General features: G+C 43.5%; 2 protein-coding genes across 7 annotated transcripts in view; one reads left to right on the top strand and one right to left on the bottom strand.

The window, feature by feature from the left end:
• Positions 1-279: 279 nt before the first annotated feature.
• On the bottom strand, positions 280-12,737 carry TRAPPC2 (trafficking protein particle complex subunit 2). Its single transcript, XM_053655796.1, has 5 exons — positions 12,553-12,737; positions 6,117-6,228; positions 3,440-3,583; positions 2,723-2,809; positions 280-1,556 (listed from the first exon to the last, which is right to left on the bottom strand). Exons 2-5 carry the CDS (start codon positions 6,207-6,209, stop codon positions 1,458-1,460), a joined length of 423 nt encoding a protein of 140 aa, XP_053511771.1. The 5' UTR covers positions 6,210-6,228; positions 12,553-12,737; the 3' UTR covers positions 280-1,457.
• A 50-nt stretch (positions 12,738-12,787) lies between these two features.
• The window catches only part of OFD1 (OFD1 centriole and centriolar satellite protein), a 32,942-nt gene continuing 27,606 nt past the window's right edge, over positions 12,788-18,123 (top strand). Inside the window, exons 1-3 of one of the 6 annotated variants that reach the window (XM_037157464.2) lie at positions 12,788-12,904; positions 13,293-13,391; positions 17,074-17,274. In XM_037157464.2, coding sequence (XP_037013359.2) covers positions 13,299-13,391; positions 17,074-17,274 — 294 coding nt within the window. In that variant the 5' untranslated portion in view covers positions 12,788-12,904; positions 13,293-13,298. The other 5 variants (XM_037157469.2, XM_037157463.2, XM_037157467.2 and 2 more) reach the window with 5 other exon arrangements.

Raw genomic sequence — 18,123 nt, 5'->3', positions numbered from 1 at the left:
CTTCTGTGTGACATGGTCATTGAGGGCAGATCAAACTATATGTAAAACATGTGTTTGAGTCTCTCTAATGAGCATGGCTGAAATCACTCCCGGATTTCTAGCTGAGTATCTTTTTCTGCTCCCAAAGCTCTGGCACTGAACTCGAGGCAATCTGAGCTCTGTAAACACGGGTTGCAGGTATGTATTACTTTGCAGACCGTCGGTAGGGAAAATGGAGCTAAAACAGTAGTGGAGGCAGGATGAGCAGCCCTTTAAAAACTCGATGTTAAACTTCCACAATCTTGGAGAAACATCTTTATTTAAGGAGTCAAAAAAAATGGATGGGGGAAAAATTATGGTAGTAACTTCACACCAACACATTAAGACCAAACTTACAATTACTTGTGCAAGTTATGCAGAATGGAACAAAACTCTTCAAGCGTTCATGATTAGCACAGAAAATCTGTGGTTATATTACTTGTTTCTTGATTGACATTTACTTATTTACTCATTCACAGTAAGAGCCCACATGTGTTACAGTACAAGAGACCACTCTTGCCCCTTCCGGTGTACAGCTCGGAGTGCAAATGTTAACATAATACAAGCTTTTCTTTGTTTACAATTCTAAAATTGCCTTACAATTATTTACTAGCACAGATATCAAGAGGTTCATTTCCAAGGGTGTCCAACCTTTTGGCATCTCTGGACCACACATTAACTACATTGCAACACATAATTGCACATCAAAAAAATCTCATGTTTTAAGTAAATTGATCATTTTGTGTTGGGCAGCATTCATAGCCATCATGGGCTGCATGTGGCCCACAGGCCTCAGGTTGGACACCCCTGATTAGCATACAGTCTAAGGGAAAGGAAATAAAAGAACACCACCTGGCACTTTGGGCCCAGTCTCTCATTTTACAGACATGGATCCTGGATTCCAGAATGACAGCAGGGTCACTGTCCCCAGTCTCAGGCAGGCAGGCATATGACATTGGATACTGCAAAAGCTGTTTGCTTCAGCTTCTTGAGTAATGCTATGCATAATGCCTATACATTTTGATAACATCTCCAGATGTACAGGTAAGCCCGTGTACCTGCTATCAACTTTACTCCCCACTGCAGACGCTGACTGTCCTCCAAATCCTGACAATGACATTCAGTTCAGGACTGTTACATCAAGGTCAAGCAATCTGAATGTGGAAGTCAAAAGCTTATTTTCAATTTTTAAAATAAAGGTATTTCAAGGTTATGGATAAAGAGCTCCTTATAAATAATTATTCCTAAGGAAATATTGATCTACTGGTAATTCCAAGAAAGTGAATGTACTATTTTAACTATAAAAGTAACTTCATTAGGTTCAGATAAATTGAGATTACAAGTAAAATTTTTCCAGTCTATTTAATCAAGTAACTTACAATGTACACATTCCTGAGTATACCCCATTGTGGTGACATTATTTCCGAATGTTCCTGCATTCAGCTTAAAAGGTGTTTCTTCCCCAGAAACTGGACTTTTCTGTCAAATGCACTGGATCGAATAGGAGAATTGGGTTCATAAAAGGGATTCATTGCAAACTAGGAAAGAAGAAAGTATTAGTGAGTTTGTCAGAGTAAAAAGGCTGACAAATCATAGGTCTCTAAACAGTAAAATTAAATCATCAGACATTCAAAACAAAAGTCTGAAAACTACATTTTCCACTTTTAAGTTCCCACGAAAATGTGCCATTGTTAAACAGTACCTGTGGCCACATGGTAGGTGTTGCCCATGTAAGTGAAATGAACTTTCAGACTTCACCCTGTGACTAATCTTACATTCGCTGTAAACGTGGATCAATCTGTAAGGCCCTTTGGCTACATAAAATACAAACTAAAAACTTGCCATATGATCAGAGACAAGAAAAACTTACATCTCACTGATACTGAGTTACTCTTGTGTGGTTATTTTTTAATAACCAGGTTTTTAGTTTTCTCCTTTAACACAAGGTAATTGATCAGTTTCTCAGATAATGTAATGAACGAATCATAACATGTCAGAGAAGATTATTAATAACAAATGGAATCACAAATGAAGAGAGGAGTTACCAATTTTTATACCTTAATCACTTTCTCCACTTTCATAAGAGGGCTAAGTATTCTTATTTGCTACTGCTGACTAGGAATATTGATTGTTAGCTCTGCTGATATGCCAAAGAATCCTTGTTCAAACGTAGAACACTTAAATGAAGAACATACTGTTTTTAGCACTGCAGTTTAACCAGTGACATCCTATTATTATTTTACTTTACTTACGTATCAAGAAATATGGGTGATGCCATTCTACTTAACTATTTGATAATATATGAATCACTTCCCGCTTGTCTGTGATCTTATTCCTGCATTGTAACTTATTTGTAAAGCATGTGGAAAACATTTTAGAATAAAATTATAAAGCAATTTCCCTTATGAAGAATACTTCCTTCTCTCTCTCTCTAGGGTTCCCCAGGAAAATCAACTCTATGCACCAAAAGGGGGAGAACGAAAGCAATGTAGAAATAAGCACCCTGAGTTCTTTTCCTAGATGCCTGTTACCCTGGGGATGAAGACCTGCCTGGTGAGGGAGCTTCCGGGATGGTTCTGACTGAGGAAGGGGCCAATCTGGGATGAAAGCTGGACTATAAAGGAGTCGCTTGACCAGGCCAGTCTCCTGTCAAAATTTGAAACCCTTCTGATAAGCAGATTTAAAGTTACAGAACATACCATACCTTTATGTATAAATCATAGACATCAGTAAAGAAGTTCTTTATTCCATCTTCTTGCCTTATGTCATGAAGCATAATAAATCTCATATGTGAAATAATTAAGGTATAATCTCAGGAATGAAAAATGAAAAGCAATCAGTGGGTACAATGTTCTTCAAATAAGTGACATGCAGTGTGTTTTGCAATGGAAAAGTTGAACACAAACTGGCTTCAAAGTTAGGTTAGTTTTATCTTAAAGAGATCATAATCTTAAAGTTAAAAAACAATTATAAACTAACCCTGGCTGGTGTAGCTCAGTGGATTGAGTGTGAGCCTGCGAACCAAAGGGTCACTTGTTGGGTTCCCAGGGCACATGCCTGGGTTGCAGGCCAGGTCCCCAGTAGCGGGTACATGAAAGGCAACCACACATTGGTGTTTCTCTCCCTCTTTCTCCTTCCCCTCTCTCTAAAAATAAATAAATAAAATCTCTTTAAAAATACTGTAAAATAAACCACCCTTGATAGGGTTCAGATAGACCTTAGTTTTATATGAGACTTGGTTTTAAAACAATGTTAAACAAAATGTATTTTTCCCCCTAAAATGAAAAAGGTAGCCCCATAGATGGCAATTTTTACTGGATCCTTTGAGGTCCACAGACCAGCCTGGCGTCTGTGTCCCCCATGGTGTAGCTTGTCACCCCAACCTTTAGTTAGCTATCTTTATCAAAAAGGCAAGGATATGACCTGCAGTAACAAATGCTGAAACGAACCACTCATTGAACTTGTCCACAGTTTTCAAGTACATGTTGTTGGACAGCCACATGTTCTCATCTACCAGGTCGAGGGCCGCGTGAGCTATGAACTGGTTCAGATGGCGATGGTCGTCCTGGATGACAGTGTGAGCAGTACCAGGTTAACATCTCCATCCCGCATCAAGAACGGCATCACTTTCTTCCGTACATTCTATACACAGTTTTTTTTTTTGGGGGGGGGGCACTTTCTGCTTTTATTTCATTAATTATTGGCGTGAGACTTATACAGGATCTTGAGTGTTTTCCTATCATATTCTACTTTTAAATTTGGTATCTAAAACTCACCAAATAGAAACAGCGAATTCTAGTGCATTAACTGTAATATAAATAAATGAAACATGTTCGAGAAACTGTAAAGATGTTTTAAAAATTTGCAAGGAAGCTACCAGATTTTGTAACCTGTTAAGTATGTGAAAAAAAAAAAAACTTCATTGAAAGAAAAAATAGGTCCTTCTTTCAAGAAGCTTTTATCTTTTCAGAGGAAGACAGCTACAGACAGGTGCCATTGACAAAGGCCTCGGGGAGGGGGGGAAGGGGGAGGCTTCCTATGCAGTGACACCTGGTGAGCAGTGACGACAGGTGAGGAGGTGGCACTCCTGAAGGGTTGGCATATGCCTCTTTCAGGTATAAGGAGTTCACCTGATGGGGGGGACCTGGGAGTAGCAGGAGGCCGTTCTCAGCCCCTGTGAGCAGCTGGTCACCTGTGTGACAGCAGAAGACAGCCCTGGGCTTGTCCCTTCCACAGGCTGAAAAGGCTCCACTGGTGGAGAAGGGGGATGTGCCCCACTGCAGTGTGGAGAGGGAATTCACGACCTGGAATGCAGTCTTAGTGCTGTGCAATTCTTCCTTTCAAAATGCACTTTTCCAAGACCACCTCTTTTATGGGTTGAATTATGTCCCACACCTTCCCCATTCCTAGGTTGCAGACCTTAGAATGTGGCCTTTTGTGGAAAGAGAGTCCTTTTGTGGAAAGACGTAACTAATTAACATGAGGTCATGCTACAACAGAGTGAGCCCCTGATCTACTGGGACTGGTGTCCGTAAAGGGGGACATTTGGACACAGACACACCCGGGGAGAACGCCAGCGTGAAGACTGGAGTTCTGCTGCCACAAGCCAAGGAAGGACCCGAAACTAGGAGAGAGGCTGGAACAGGCCCTTTCCCAGCACCTCCCCTGCCTGGGGCAGCCCTGCCCTGTCCACCCTTGATCTCAGACTTCCGGCCTCCAGAACTGTGAGCCCATCCACTGCCATTGCTCTAAGCTGCCCAGTTTTGGGTGTTCTGCCACAGTGGCCCTAGGAAACTAATACAACCTCTTTGCTGAGGAGGCCGTTCCCGTGCCTGGGCTGGAGGAAGGCTGCCCGTTGCCCCGGAATCCCTCGCACAGCACAAGCATGTTTACTTCACTCCTGTTGCCATGATGCAGCTAATTCAATCCTTAGAGAAGTGGATGTATTTTTGTGCCTGGCCTACAGCAGCATTTTCCATTACTTTACACTGATGGTCCATCTTGAGAGATCAGGAGAAAACTGGAAATGCTTTCAGAAGGTAAGTGGTGGCAGGAAAATGCCCCCTAAGATATGTACTGCTTTATGTACCACCAGGCCACTGGAGTGTACAGGCACTGTATTTAAGTAGCTGTGTAATGCAAAGCAACTGTTGCTACAGAGATGCCGCAAACCAAAGCTTTAATCAGCAGTGTGCTCATAGGGATGTGGGACGATGATGTAGCAACAACACCTGGGAGGATAATCACTGACATTTCTATCATATTTTGGCAGCAAGATCTGAATAGTTGAGAAGCATCATACATTGGACTGGACATTATGCATTACAATTAATTTCCAAACTCAATTCCTGTCTTAACATTCAAGCTTATTTTTGGAGGTCGGGAGAGACACAGCACAACTTGTCAGCATGGACCAGTTCAGAAGGATGGCGGGGACCCGGCCTTTCTCACCTGAAGACTCTATGGCTCTGTCTACTCTGCAAGGTGAGTTCTCCAACCAAGCTCGCCTGTTTAGACAACAAGGAAGCCGAGTGCATCACTGGGGAGCAGAGCATGGGGTACCACCTGGCCAGTAGGTAACGTACAAGGCCACTGAAAACTGCCCTAGTCTCCAGGGCAAGAGGAAGACATGCAAGTAAGGGTCTCTTTTACCCCTCCCATGTGTAAATGGAGCTACTACGTCTGTCCTGATGAAAAATGTGGTTTGCTGGGACAGAATGGGCTTTCGTGGCCTTTCAAGGCAGCAACGACTGTTCTTCCAGACCCACCATGGTGGACCATGTCTCTGTGTGCTTTAAGGGGCAGCCTTTCCTAAGGGTGGCACAGTCAGCTGCAGACCTGGTGAAGAAACCCAGAGCGCCCCCTAGTGCATGCTGAGTGTGCACTGAATTAAAGGAGGAAGAAACAATTCAGAGCATGGACGTTCCCTGGCTGGCTTCTGTCAACCCGTGGGGCTGCAGAGCAAGCCTCACTGAACTGTGTGGTAGATTCCAGTTACCTCACCCGTCCGGATCACTTGCACCTCTAAAATCATATTACACCATTAACATTACCACATATAACAATTCTTGTAGGAGTTTTTCAGGCTCCATACATACTTTGGATTCTGCTTTTCCAGCTGGCAAAAACTCCATTTCAAAAACCGGATTATCATGGTGGCCAACAATGACAAAGTAGAAGCTTCCAGACATTGTCTTCAATATGTGGCTCCTCATGAAATGAAAATGAGACATAACTTTAGTACTCAAGACTGAAAATCAAAAACATTAACAGGAAGTCCAGAATTCAGTTTTTTATTGAAACCTGACACTGCAGAAAAGGCCACTGAGCTCGGCCTGCTTTCCAGTATACTACCACAGATATATGGCTTTTGGACCACACAGATTTATACCCGTGATATGCCCGTAGAATCCAATGCTTTATTTCCATAGGTAAACTAGAAGACCTCTAATATAAAATCATACCTTTGCATCTTAGGACCTGAAAGTTTGGGGCATTTAGAGGAAGCTGGGCTGTCTTTGGACTGGACTAGTAGTGAGCATTAGCCCTGACACCTGGCAGGGTTAATAAAGGGTGCTGGTTCAGGAATAACTGGCTTGCCTTGGGAATTTCCGGAGAGATGGTTCCAAGGGAGCTAAAAACAACTCTGCCTCCTGTCACTTACATGAAGGAGTGATACTCATAGCATTTATCTACAGACTATTAGCTGTATTTATATGTTTCTTACCTGAAGCATGTATGCTAGAAATAAAAGTTGCTACAAATAAAGAGCCTATGATATACTTTTTCCAACGGCATTTATGAGAAAGGAAGAAGGTTTTGTATTCTAGAAAAGATGGAAGAAATTCTAATCCAAAGGGGAAGATATTCTGAGGATGTAGGAGGACTGGGAACTGGGGTCAATAGGTTTGCTGAAGAAATAAAACTAACAGAAAGTGGTGGATGGGGGGAGATCAGTGATTCTGTGGCTTTCGGAACACACAATCAAAATCCAGATGGATGGATGGACTTACGTATGTATTTATAGCACAGGGTGTTTGGTATCAGACAAAGCCAGGTTCAAGTCTAGCTCTGCCACTTCCTAGCAATGTGACCACCCAAGAAGGGTCCTTAATCTCCCACTCACAATGTCTGTCCTTCTCAGAGTGGTGTGTCCTTCTGAGTGAAATAAAGCTAATGGACATAACGCTCATAGCTGCCTTAGGGTGAGCTTGAAGATTACACAACTTAATGCACATACAGCACCCAGTGCAGTTTCTGGCTCCTGGGAAGTGCTCAGTAAGGGTTGTCTAGAACACAGGACACCACATGCACAGTTGTGGTGACTAGGGAGGCCTCCACACTGGGCAGGAATCCGTTTACTGGGAGTGTGGCGTTCTGGGGAAAGCAGAACCAAGGTGTACCAGAGCCCAGGGCGCGCCAAACTTCACTGGGCCCCCTGCTGATTTACACAGTTCATGCAACAAAAGCCCAAGACATCTGAAATGCATTTCCTAACGGAGACAACATTTTGTAAAGGAAACCAGGGCATGGCTAGCACGTAGAACTCTAGAATCGGAAGGCCACGTCTGAAAAAAAAGGGCAGACGGGAGACCCTTTTGGCACGATGGAGTAAGTAGGATTTAAAATAGGATCTGGGGTAGGAGTGGGCACAACTGGAGCCCACAGGCCAAACGTGGCCTCATCCATCCTTTTACTGTCCTATGAGGCTGCTTTCGCTCCACAACGGCAGAGGTGAGCAATTGTGACAGAGACCACCTTGCCCTTTCCAGAAAAACTTGTCCCTGTTTTAGGGGAAACATGAGAAAAAGGCCCAAAGAGTAACACTGGATAACAAAGACAAGTGGGAGAGACATAAGAGCTATGAAAAACTAGGAGAACTGGCAATAATTCTCAAGAGAAAGTGAAGGGAAGAGGAATGGGAGCCTGAAATTTTAACCAAGTCAACAATGATATCATTCATTTTTGCTGGAATGGGTTTCATAGGTGGAGTCTGCCAAGGACAGGGCTTACTTTCTTCAGCACGAACATTTCAGAAGCAGCAGAGAAAAACAAAATAGGGCAGAGACTCCCTCCCACGCCCATGCACGTTTAAAAAGCAGCAGAAGACAATACATGTATGAGGAAGATTACCCCTACACACTCTCCTCTGTACGGAAATCCATGATTGGGAGAGAAGCTACGTACAGCGTGAGGGCGAACAGAAAGGGAACTGAAGGAAACACCACATAAAGGCTGTACCACCAACTACGCAGATCGGCAGAACTTGAACTGCTAAGAATATGATTTCACAAAACAGCTGAAGAAGGGAAGTAACTCTGTTCCATTCTGACAAGGAAAACCTGAAAGGTAAAGTGGAAGGACAGGAAAGCACACAACCCATTGTTTTGGGAAAGGGAATATCTACAGTCCTTTAACGTTTCAGGGCTTACCACGCCTAGGTAGTGGGCAAAGGGGAGACACCCTAGAATTCTGTGCTGGTCTCTATGTGGCACCTTCTGCGAGAATGGGGATGTTCTATACTCGCGATGTCCGATGTGGCTGCCCCTAGGAGGCTACTTTCAAATGTGGCTAGTGTGTCTGCAGACCCGAATGTGAAATTGAATTGAATTATTAAAATTGAAATAGCCACGTGAAGTTCATGGCTACTGTATTGGGCAGTGCAGGTCTAGATCAGTTGATTCCAAACCTTTTTTTTTTTTTTTGAAAGTACTAGGATCTCCTGCACCTTCCCTCCACCCATGAAATATGACTTAAACTCCGATATGTAACACAATACAACTGAAACAAGCCGCCGTGTTTGTGTGAGTTGTGAATGTGTCTGCCAAACTTTCCCATCACTTCACATAGGGGCCCCTCCAGCATCTCCAAGGAAGACTAGGTCTCAAGGTGTGGAGGAGGCAGCTACACAGAACTTGGCAATGGATCGAACTGGGGAACTGAGGATGTTTCCAAATGTGTGGCTGAGGTGATCAGGTAGAATACCAAGACGTGATGCTATTTACTGAGAAAAGAAATAAGGGAAGAGGGATGAAAATGAACATGTCAGTTTTGAACATGGGGTGGTAGCCAGAATAGCACCCCCCACCCCCCACCAAGATGCCCACATCCTAATCTTGGGAAGTGGTGAATGTTAATATACAAGGTAAAGGGGAACCCAGGCTACAGAAGGGACTAAGATTGTTCATCAGCTGACCTTAAGGTAGAGAGGCAATCCTGGACTACCCAGGTGGGTCCAATGTAATCACAGTAGGCTTTAAAAATGGAAGAAAGAGGCACAAGAGGAAGGAGAGGGGGAACCGTGACTGCTGAAGGATGATCACGTGAAGCGATGTAGCGGCTTTAAAGATGGCGGGAAGGGCCCACCAGTCAGAATGCGGGTAGCCTCTAAAAGCTGCAATGGACAAAGAAGGAGATTCTTCCCAAGAGCCTCCGGAAGGGAACACAGCCCTCCTGATATCTGGATTTCAGCCCAGGGAGACCCGTGTTGGACTTCTGTGCTATGAACTGTGAAGTGATACATGTGTGTGGCTTCAAGCCACTGCATTTGTGGTGATTTGGTACGGCAGCAGGAAACTAGCACACATGTGAAAGCTGCAAAGAAAAAACCTTGTAGGTATGAGAAAAAAAGAACTATTCAAGGAAGTGGCAGCAAAATGGTAGAAAGCGCATTCTACAGACTGAGGACAAAGGGAGTTCATTTACCATGGAACACGGGTTCCAGAGCATTGTGGGAAAGGTTGGGCAGGGCAGTGGTGTGTCAAGACCCAAGCTACTTAGAGCCAAATGGGGATGACAGTATGCAAAAGAATAGGGGCTGTGGTTTTTTTTTTTTTTCCAGCCTGAGTCTCTAACACCAAGCCTAGGGCATAACAAATGCTCAATGTTTGCAGAGTGGAACTGCAGGACAGGGCTGTAGTTTACACGGTGGGGGATGACCCTGGAATATGGGAAAGGGAATGCGAGACTCCAGGTGGGATTAACTAGCCCAGGTGAGGCCCTGTGGGGGTGGAGGGGTGCGGGGAGGGGGCCTAGAAGGTCTCAGCATCGGAGAGGTGAAGTCAGCATTCAAGGAGCTTTGGACCACCCTGAACTCAAAGTGGACGTGTACATAATGGAAGAAGTAGGGCACAAACTAGTAACGAACACAGAAATGAGTCCTGGGACCAGAGACCTGTGAGGGTAGCCTCAGAAGAGCAACAGCCCAGAATAAGCTGAAATGTGTGGAATATGACAAGACTTTTTAGGCTACAGAGGATGCAGATGTGCTGAACTTCAATTTTCTCAAAGAGAATGATTTTCAAACAGCAAATGTGATAGAAACAAGGTTAGGCAGGCTATGAACCTCAGGATGGATATATTTAAAAAAATCTAAACATGTCAATAAACACAACTCTTCATGTCTTAGTAAACTACATATGTTGGATTCACAAATGTGATTATATATCTAGTGATCAGTGACATTTGAGAAGTTGCAGGAACAGAAAAGCACCATATCATCAGATATAGGTAAGTGTTACTCCTATTTTCTGAAACAAAAACGCTATCTCCTAGTCTATAATTCAGTACTTTCAAAGAAATTAAAACACCAAGAAAAATATGTATTAAATGGCCGGCTTTGGTCAGACACCATACTAGGAGTTTTCATTATACATTACGTCATCTAATGCGAATCCTTAGACAAAAAGAGGGGGTTATTATTCATTCATGTACACCTGGTTATACTGAGAACAAGTCATGCCAAACGTGGAAGGAAAACACAGGAGCCAGTAGTAAGTCCTCTGGGGAAGTAACTTAGTATCTCCCTAAAAACAACCAGAGACCTATAGCTTGGATGATAACAGAGTCTGTGGTAGGCCCAGAGCTACAACAGTGCTGGGGGCCGAGGGAGCACTCACTATATGTTAAATAAGGGACACACCTCACAGCTGATTAGAATACTGAAGTGCTCCCAGTCAGTAGACAGTGTGGGTCCTCTGGGGAGCCTTTGAAGTTGGCCTTAACCTAGTCTATCCAGCTCAACATTTGGACCAATAACTGTGAGATGACGCCGACTTACCACACTCAAAGATAACACTCCAAGGACAGTCAATTTATTAGAAGGCAAAAGTCAAGATTCAAAAATATCTCTTCATTAGGTATGAAATTAACAGAGTAGAATTTAATAGGATGAACGATCAAGTCCAGTACATGGGCTTAAAAAAATGAACTGCACAACAACAGGATGAGGAATCCAATTTTAAGAGCAACTGCAAGAACCCAAAAGTTTTCATTTACTGCAAGCTCAGTAAGAGGTAGCAGTCTGATACAACAGTCAGAAAGAAAAACAAACCCTCTAATGGAATTCTAGGCTGCATTAAGAAAAGACCATGTTCTCTTCACTAATAATACTATTCTGGGGAATGGACTCAGTTCTGGAAATCCCATTTTAAAAGAATCAATAACTGAACTGTGCACTGGGAGGAAGATGAGATGTAGGCTAGGGAACATTCTGGACAAAAGCTACTGAAGGAACTGAAGATGTTTAAACTGGGGGGGAAAGACTTTTGGGGGAGGGGATGGTGGACAGCACAATGTTATTCTTAAAGATGATATACTGTCTAATGGAAGAGGGATTTGACTAGTGATGTCAAATGGGTTTCCCTTCCTGAGGCAGTTCTAATCAACTGGTAGTCACGGCCAAGAACTGGTGCTGGGAAAGATTCTGAGACTGAGTGTGGTCAGCGGGAAAGATCGCTGCGATCAATTATTACCCACTATCATCGGTTTGGAGGAGGGCAGCTGCCTACGTGAGTGTTGAGTATTTACTATTTGCCGCCATCACAATCACACCCATCAAAGTCCAAATGAAGTTACACTTTTCCAGAGATGTGTCCCTGCTGCTCTCCATCTTGAACTATCTCTCCTTTTTCTAAACTCTTAGCCCAGTCCCCCATGCATCTTATTCTTATCCAATTCTCTGGCTCTTTCCATTACTGCTTCTGGAAAGACTGCTTCCTTTTCTAATTAGATGTAAGCATCTTGAGTACCCAGCTCACTTTGATCTTCCTCACTGCATGCAAAGTGGGGGATACTCAAAGATTAGCTCACTGATTTTAAGCCAGGGACTTCTGCCTTCCAGAGGACACCCGGCTGTGTCTGGAGACATTCATGACTGTCAGACTGGTGGGGAGGTGCTACTGGCATCTAGTGGGTGGAGGCCAGGGATGCTGTTCAGCACCCCACAGTGCACAGGACAGCGCCCACCACAAAGACTTTTTGGGCTCCAAGTGCGACAGTGCCGCAGTTAAGAAGCCTTGGGTTAGATGAGTGACCTAGGGAAAGGCAAAAGAAGCAAAGCCCCAGAGCTGGCGGACGTTTGTAGGTTGCAATGCGTGGGCTATAATGAGATCAGCCAGCCGGCGGTTAGACAGGTTGGGCCCAACACCCTAGTCCGCAGCAGGATGGAGAGACAGGGTCAACAGCCGGGTCCCGCAGGAGCCCTACGTTCCCCGGAGCAACCGCCCCCCTCCCAACCTTCGCTCCATCCCATACCTGCGCGGCGACGCAGACAGCGTAAATATCCAGGGAGTTCCCGCGGTAGCGACCCGCCTTCCGCAGCTTCAGTTAGGACTGCCTCGCAGTCCTCGCGAGACTCAGCCGCTGCGCTCTCGCGACACTTGGGCGGGGCTTCCGGCGGCTGCGTGGCGGGACTTCAACTGCTTCGGCTGCTGGGCGGGCCTCGGGAGAGGGCGGGACCGGCTGTGAGCGGTGGGGCTACGAGATACCTCGCCTTGTTTGGCCTCTCGGTTCCCAGGCTTCCTCCGTCTCTGACTCCGCCCTCCAGCCTTCGGTGAGAGTAGCCCGAGCCCGGCGCCGCCCGCCCATTAGAACCCGAAGGAAGGAAGTACGTTTCTCTGCCAGAGTTCCAGTTCCCGGCGGGCGGCCGAGCGTTAAGCAGCCCAGTGCTTCCGGATTCCCCGGCGCCGAGGCTGGGCTCTCGGGGCTGGGACTCCCTACATTCCCACCTCGGGGCGGGCTGGGCGGGGCTGGCTTGGAAGGAAACCGCCCAGTGAGGGCAGAACCAGGTGGACACACCGGCTCCTTCTCGGGCGCCGGCAGAGGTGCCGGCAGAGGTGCCGGCAGAGGTGAAGCGTCCTGTTTGTTTTCCTTAAAGAGCCCTTCCCCGCCCGGCCTCCTAGGGCTTGGCTTCCCCGAAGGTCAGCCACTGGTCCGTTTTCAGAAACTCACATCCTCTCTGCTTGCCAGGTAACCCAAACCATCTTCTCTTTCAGTGCACCATGCCCCCCAAATATGACGTGTTGACTCAAGATGAGCTGCGCAAAAGGCTGTACCAGATGTTTAAGGACCGGGGTATACTGGACGCGCTCAAGGTATCAGTTCTAGGCATATCTGTTACATGACTTTTCCAGGTGTGACTTGTAACAGGTAGTCCCCACTTCAATCCATCCGGGTCTTGGGTTTTAAAAATAGTATGTATAGGTTGTATTGGTGAGAGTTTTATGTTTTGTGTAACTCATCCTGGAACAATAGTCTCAAATGGCTTAGAGTTTGAGTAGCCTTAGAATATATTCAGATGATGTATTGAACTGACATCAAGAGACGGGAGTAACTTTATGAAATGAACACATTTTAATAAAGTTGGGGTTGTTTTGTGAAGCTGATTTATAGGTTCCTGAATTAATAAATGGTTTTGAAATAGTCATGCTTGAATGAAGGACATTGGCACCATATAGAAAACATTAAATGTACTGCATACCGAAAAATAGTTTGGGGAATGAGAACTTTCTTTTTTAAAACCTGTCGAAAGGCATGAATACTTCATTTGGGCAGCAAATACTTATTAGTATGAATTAACAGCAAAGGAGTAGGATTAACAGCAAAGAGGAGGATTACTCAAATGTGTTTTCATGACTATATACATTTCCAAGGAATATTTCCCACTTAACATGGGAAATTAAGGCAAAGTGAGCTTCATTCCCCCCATTGTTTTTGTAACTAAAAAAAAAAACACTTCAAACTTATCTGAAAAATACAGAAAACAAAGAAGGACAGTCATTTCTCAGAACCACTAATTGGCATAATGATATGTGTGGGTGTGTGGATTCTCAGTTCAATACATGCTGAGCTTTTTCCTGTATCCTTAAAAGTTTCTGGAAATTCTCATTTTCACTGGGACTCTGCTCGTGTTTGGATGTACGTGTAATTTATGTAGCAGTCCCCTGTTGAATATTTAATTTGGGCAGGAAATATTAGGACAGTTTATATATAAATTCATAGCAAGGAGTAGGGTTAGTTGGAATGTGTTTTCACTACTATGTATTTCAGAAGTATATTTTACACTAAAAATGCCAAATAGGTTATACCCAGGTCTACACATCTTTCAACTGCATGTCTCATTTCTTGCCTAGGATAGTTTAAGTGGCATTGCTTATGTTGCCATATTACTCTTTATCCTGGAAAATCAAATAAAAGGGCATGAGCGTTTCTTTTTAAGGCTCTTAGCATCTCGTTCTAGAAAGATTGTAATAGTGTATATTCCACCAGCAGTTTGAGAATGCTTGTATCACTCCAATATTAGCATCAGAATTTAAAACTGTCGAGTAGGTCAGTTGGTTAGAATGTTGTCCCAATGCACCAAGGTTGCAGGTTCGATCCCTGGTCAGAGCACATACAAGAATCAACCAGTGAATACATAAATGAGTGGAACAACGAATTGATATGTGTTTCTCTTTTCCCCTCTTCCCCCTCCTCCTCTCTCCCCCTTCCTTTCTCTCTCTAAAATCAATCAATAAGATAATACCAATGTAAGATTGAAAATCCCTTATTTTAGTATTTATCCCTTTGATTATTAATGAGATTATACATATTTTCTGGCCATCTGTATGGTTTTCTGTGGATTGGCAGTTCGTGTCTCTTGCTCATTTTTTTAGGGTGTTAGTGTTTTCTTATTAATGTATAAGAACCCCCTTTTCCACTTTTGTGGCAATACTTTATCTCAGTGTTCAATTTTATTTTTCTCTAAAATATGATGTTATATTTTTATATGGTCAAATCTACTGATTTATTTTTCAGAGTATTCTCAGTAAATTTTCCTCTACTAAGAATATTCCCTTTTTAAGTTTTGAAACAGGCTTCAGTTTTTATAGTTAACACTTTAACCCACCTGGAATGAATTGTAGTGTATCATGCACTTTAATACACATTCTGATGTGGAATGGTCCTTGCGTTCCTGGGCATGGCACTTTTTTCCTGTGTTTCTGGATTAGATTTGAGAGTGTCTCACTTCCTGTCCGTAGTCACAATGGCCACTAATCCTTCTGGAGGTGTCCTTGTTTTTTTGAGCCAGCCTTGTTTGTCCTGCAGCTGCAGTGCATTGTCTGCAGCTGGCTGTTGTTTCTGGAATTCAGGCTTCATCAGTGGCAGGGCAGAGTTTTACTCTCGGTCTGAGCTGATTTTGATTTTCTCAGTTCAATGACTGTGGCTTGAGTAAGTTCTAACTTTTAAAACTTACTGAATTTTTTAGTAGCTTAGCTCATATTCTGTGTGAATGTTTCAAAAGAATTTGTATTATCATTTAGTACAGAGTCATAGATATTAAATGAAGTGTATGAAATCTTTTTCATCTTTTGAGTCTACTCAATTTGTCAGTTTCCGAGATGTGCTGAGGATTCCTGGGACTCTCTTCTCCCACTTGTCCTCCCCCCCATAATAATTATGCCTAGTATGTTAATCTTGGGGACATTGCAAGGTTTCTATTTGAATGGATTGTCCTCTTTGCACTGGCTGCTGGAAAGCCCGGCCAGTTTTGCAGTTCCTTCCAGCAAGTGTTAGATGGCATGATTTTGTATTAGTCAAGATGGAAGTTCATTTATAAGGTTTCATTTCTTTTACTCTTCTTTTCCTTTTAATCTGCTCGTATCACTTTTTAAAATTTGATCTTATTTCAGTACTTGTTTGTAAGACGCCCTGAATCACTTTTATCAATTCATCTAAATATAGTAATTCCTCAGTATGTTACAAATCTGGTTAAACCACCTTTTAATTTTACCAGTGGAGAATGCTGTAGTTTCTCCTCTCCTGTTTTATTATTTCTGTTACTGAACTGGATTCGATGGGGCGAGCATGTATATTCTACTCAGTGCAAATGAGTTTTGTATAACAGGATTTTCGATGTATAAATCCTATTCCATACTGGTAATTATATAGTGTTCCTGTCTCTAGCTGAAGGACAGAAGACAGAGGTATAGCAACTCCACTTGCTTCTTGCTTGTATTCTATTGATGCAAATACATTAGATATTATTTAGTGTTGAACCGCATGGATATAGGCAACACACTCTTAAGCTTAGCCCAATTATGTTTCCAGGTTATATGCAAAATAGATGAGAACAAATATCAGTAGTTCAATTAATTCAGAGATTTTCTTAAACCCAAAGGAACAATAACACTAGTTATAACCTTGAAAAAACTACCACCTTGAACCTAAATTTCCTTATTTATAAAATGTGAAAAAAATTGTATTTCACGGTGTCGTGAGATGTAAATACTATATAGAAAAGTGTATCTTAATAAGCCTTCTTTGGGTTTACTGATTTCTCTCTTGCATTTGTTACTTCCTTTTAGGGAAACCCAGTTTTATTTTGATCCCTATGCCCAGTAAGCTGGTTTCGCCCAGTATTGTTTTCATATCCTCCAACAATCTGCAGAGAAATGAGGAAGCAACAGAGTTTTCTCTTATACTTGATATCCCAATCAAACACTGCTGACATGGGCTCATGGGGGGGACAAGTCAGAGTCCCCCTGTGTTCTGGCTCACCACCGGTTCACTGGGACGCTGGCGAAAGCGAGCTGCTTTGACCAGAACCCATGGGCTGCTTGTCTCACAGAGTGAGGCAAAGTGCATCAAAGAAGTTCCTGGCTTCTGGTCGTGGACCTAGGACCTCTGTGGAAATAAAAGGGAAGATTCCCATTCATGTGGCTAATGTGTATCTTCCATGCAGCAATCCTGCTGAAAGTTTGTTCCCTCCCTTTCTCTTTTCTGTTTTTGAGCCAGATGCAGCTGAGAAAGCAGCTCATTCAGGAACTGATGCACCCTGTACTGAGTGGAGAAATGGAGCCCCGGTCCATCTCAGTGGAAGGAAGCGCCCTGTTAATAGGCGCTTCCAACTCTCTAGTGGCAGATCACTTACGGAGATGCGGCTATGAGTACTCGCTTTCAGTTTTCTTCCCAGAAAGTGGCTTGGCAGAGGAACAGGTAAAGTTTTTCCTCTCTGTTTCTGAATTTTCTATTAGCAGCCTTCTGCTCCCCCCCTCAGATGATAGTGAAGTGCTGCATCATAGCTGAGTGCTCCCTGGCTGGCTTGGTCCATTTCTCAGTCACCTTTAAAGTCACATCATAGAGTTGGTATATTAACGCGAGTAAAGTTTGATACTGTTATCAGTTCGATGGAGTCTTGATTAGAGTTTTATGAAAGTATGCTGTGTAGAATCACAACATGTTTCACAGCTAGAATTGATCCGAATTGAGACTCGTAAGTGCCGTTTATGTGGCATGTCTGTTGAGAGCTCAGCACTGGGATGCTGGCAGTGCCGGTGCACGTGTGTCATAATGAGGAACCATGGTCTGGAAAGGTGGGTGATTTGCTCAGGGTCACAGGATGTGTAGGTGGTGACACAGGGCAGTGAATGTAGGCCCCTGAAAGGTGGCTTTACAGTGCCGCGGTCTCTGCCCCTTGATATTTCTCTTCTCCGTGCTTACATGGGCAAGTGAGGAATGCATTCACTTTTTAAAAATCTGTGGCATTCTCAAATATTAAAACATGTTTTTTCACTCTCCTAATTATTTTAATTCTCTTTACCATTACTTTGAACATATTTGTCACACTTTATTATTTTAAAGGCGGACATAGAAAATGTTCCCTGTATTAGAGAAGTTTAGGTTCACAGCAAAATGGAGCAGAAAGGGAGAGCTCTTGTACGCTCTCTGCCTCTGCACGGGTCCAGCCTCCTCCATTATCAACTTGTTACACTTGGTGAACCTGCACTGTGACGTTAGCGTGACCTGAAGTCTACAGTTGACATCAGGGTGCACTTTTTGTGTTGT

This window comes from Artibeus jamaicensis, unplaced genomic scaffold (genome assembly GCF_021234435.1).
Source record: "Artibeus jamaicensis isolate MK-2021 breed Jamaican fruit bat unplaced genomic scaffold, CSHL_Jam_final scaffold_1283, whole genome shotgun sequence".
Lineage (NCBI taxonomy): Eukaryota > Metazoa > Chordata > Mammalia > Chiroptera > Phyllostomidae > Artibeus > Artibeus jamaicensis.
Note: the sequence above shows the minus strand (reverse complement) of the source record. Positions and strands in the feature narration are given on the sequence as shown.

Bases quoted from the DNA above. Each gene is read 5' to 3' on its own strand.
- TRAPPC2 (XM_053655796.1), bottom strand. From the start codon at position 6,209: ATGTCTGGAAGCTTCTACTTTGTCATTGTTGGCCACCATGATAATCCG. The intron at 3,584-6,116 runs GTATGTATGGAG...ACTGTCATCCAG, and splicing joins CTGGAAAAGCAGAATCCAAA to GACGACCATCGCCATCTGAA. The intron at 1,557-2,722 runs GTATGGTATGTT...CTTCTTTCCTAG, and splicing joins TCTATGATTTATACATAAAG to TTTGCAATGAATCCCTTTTA.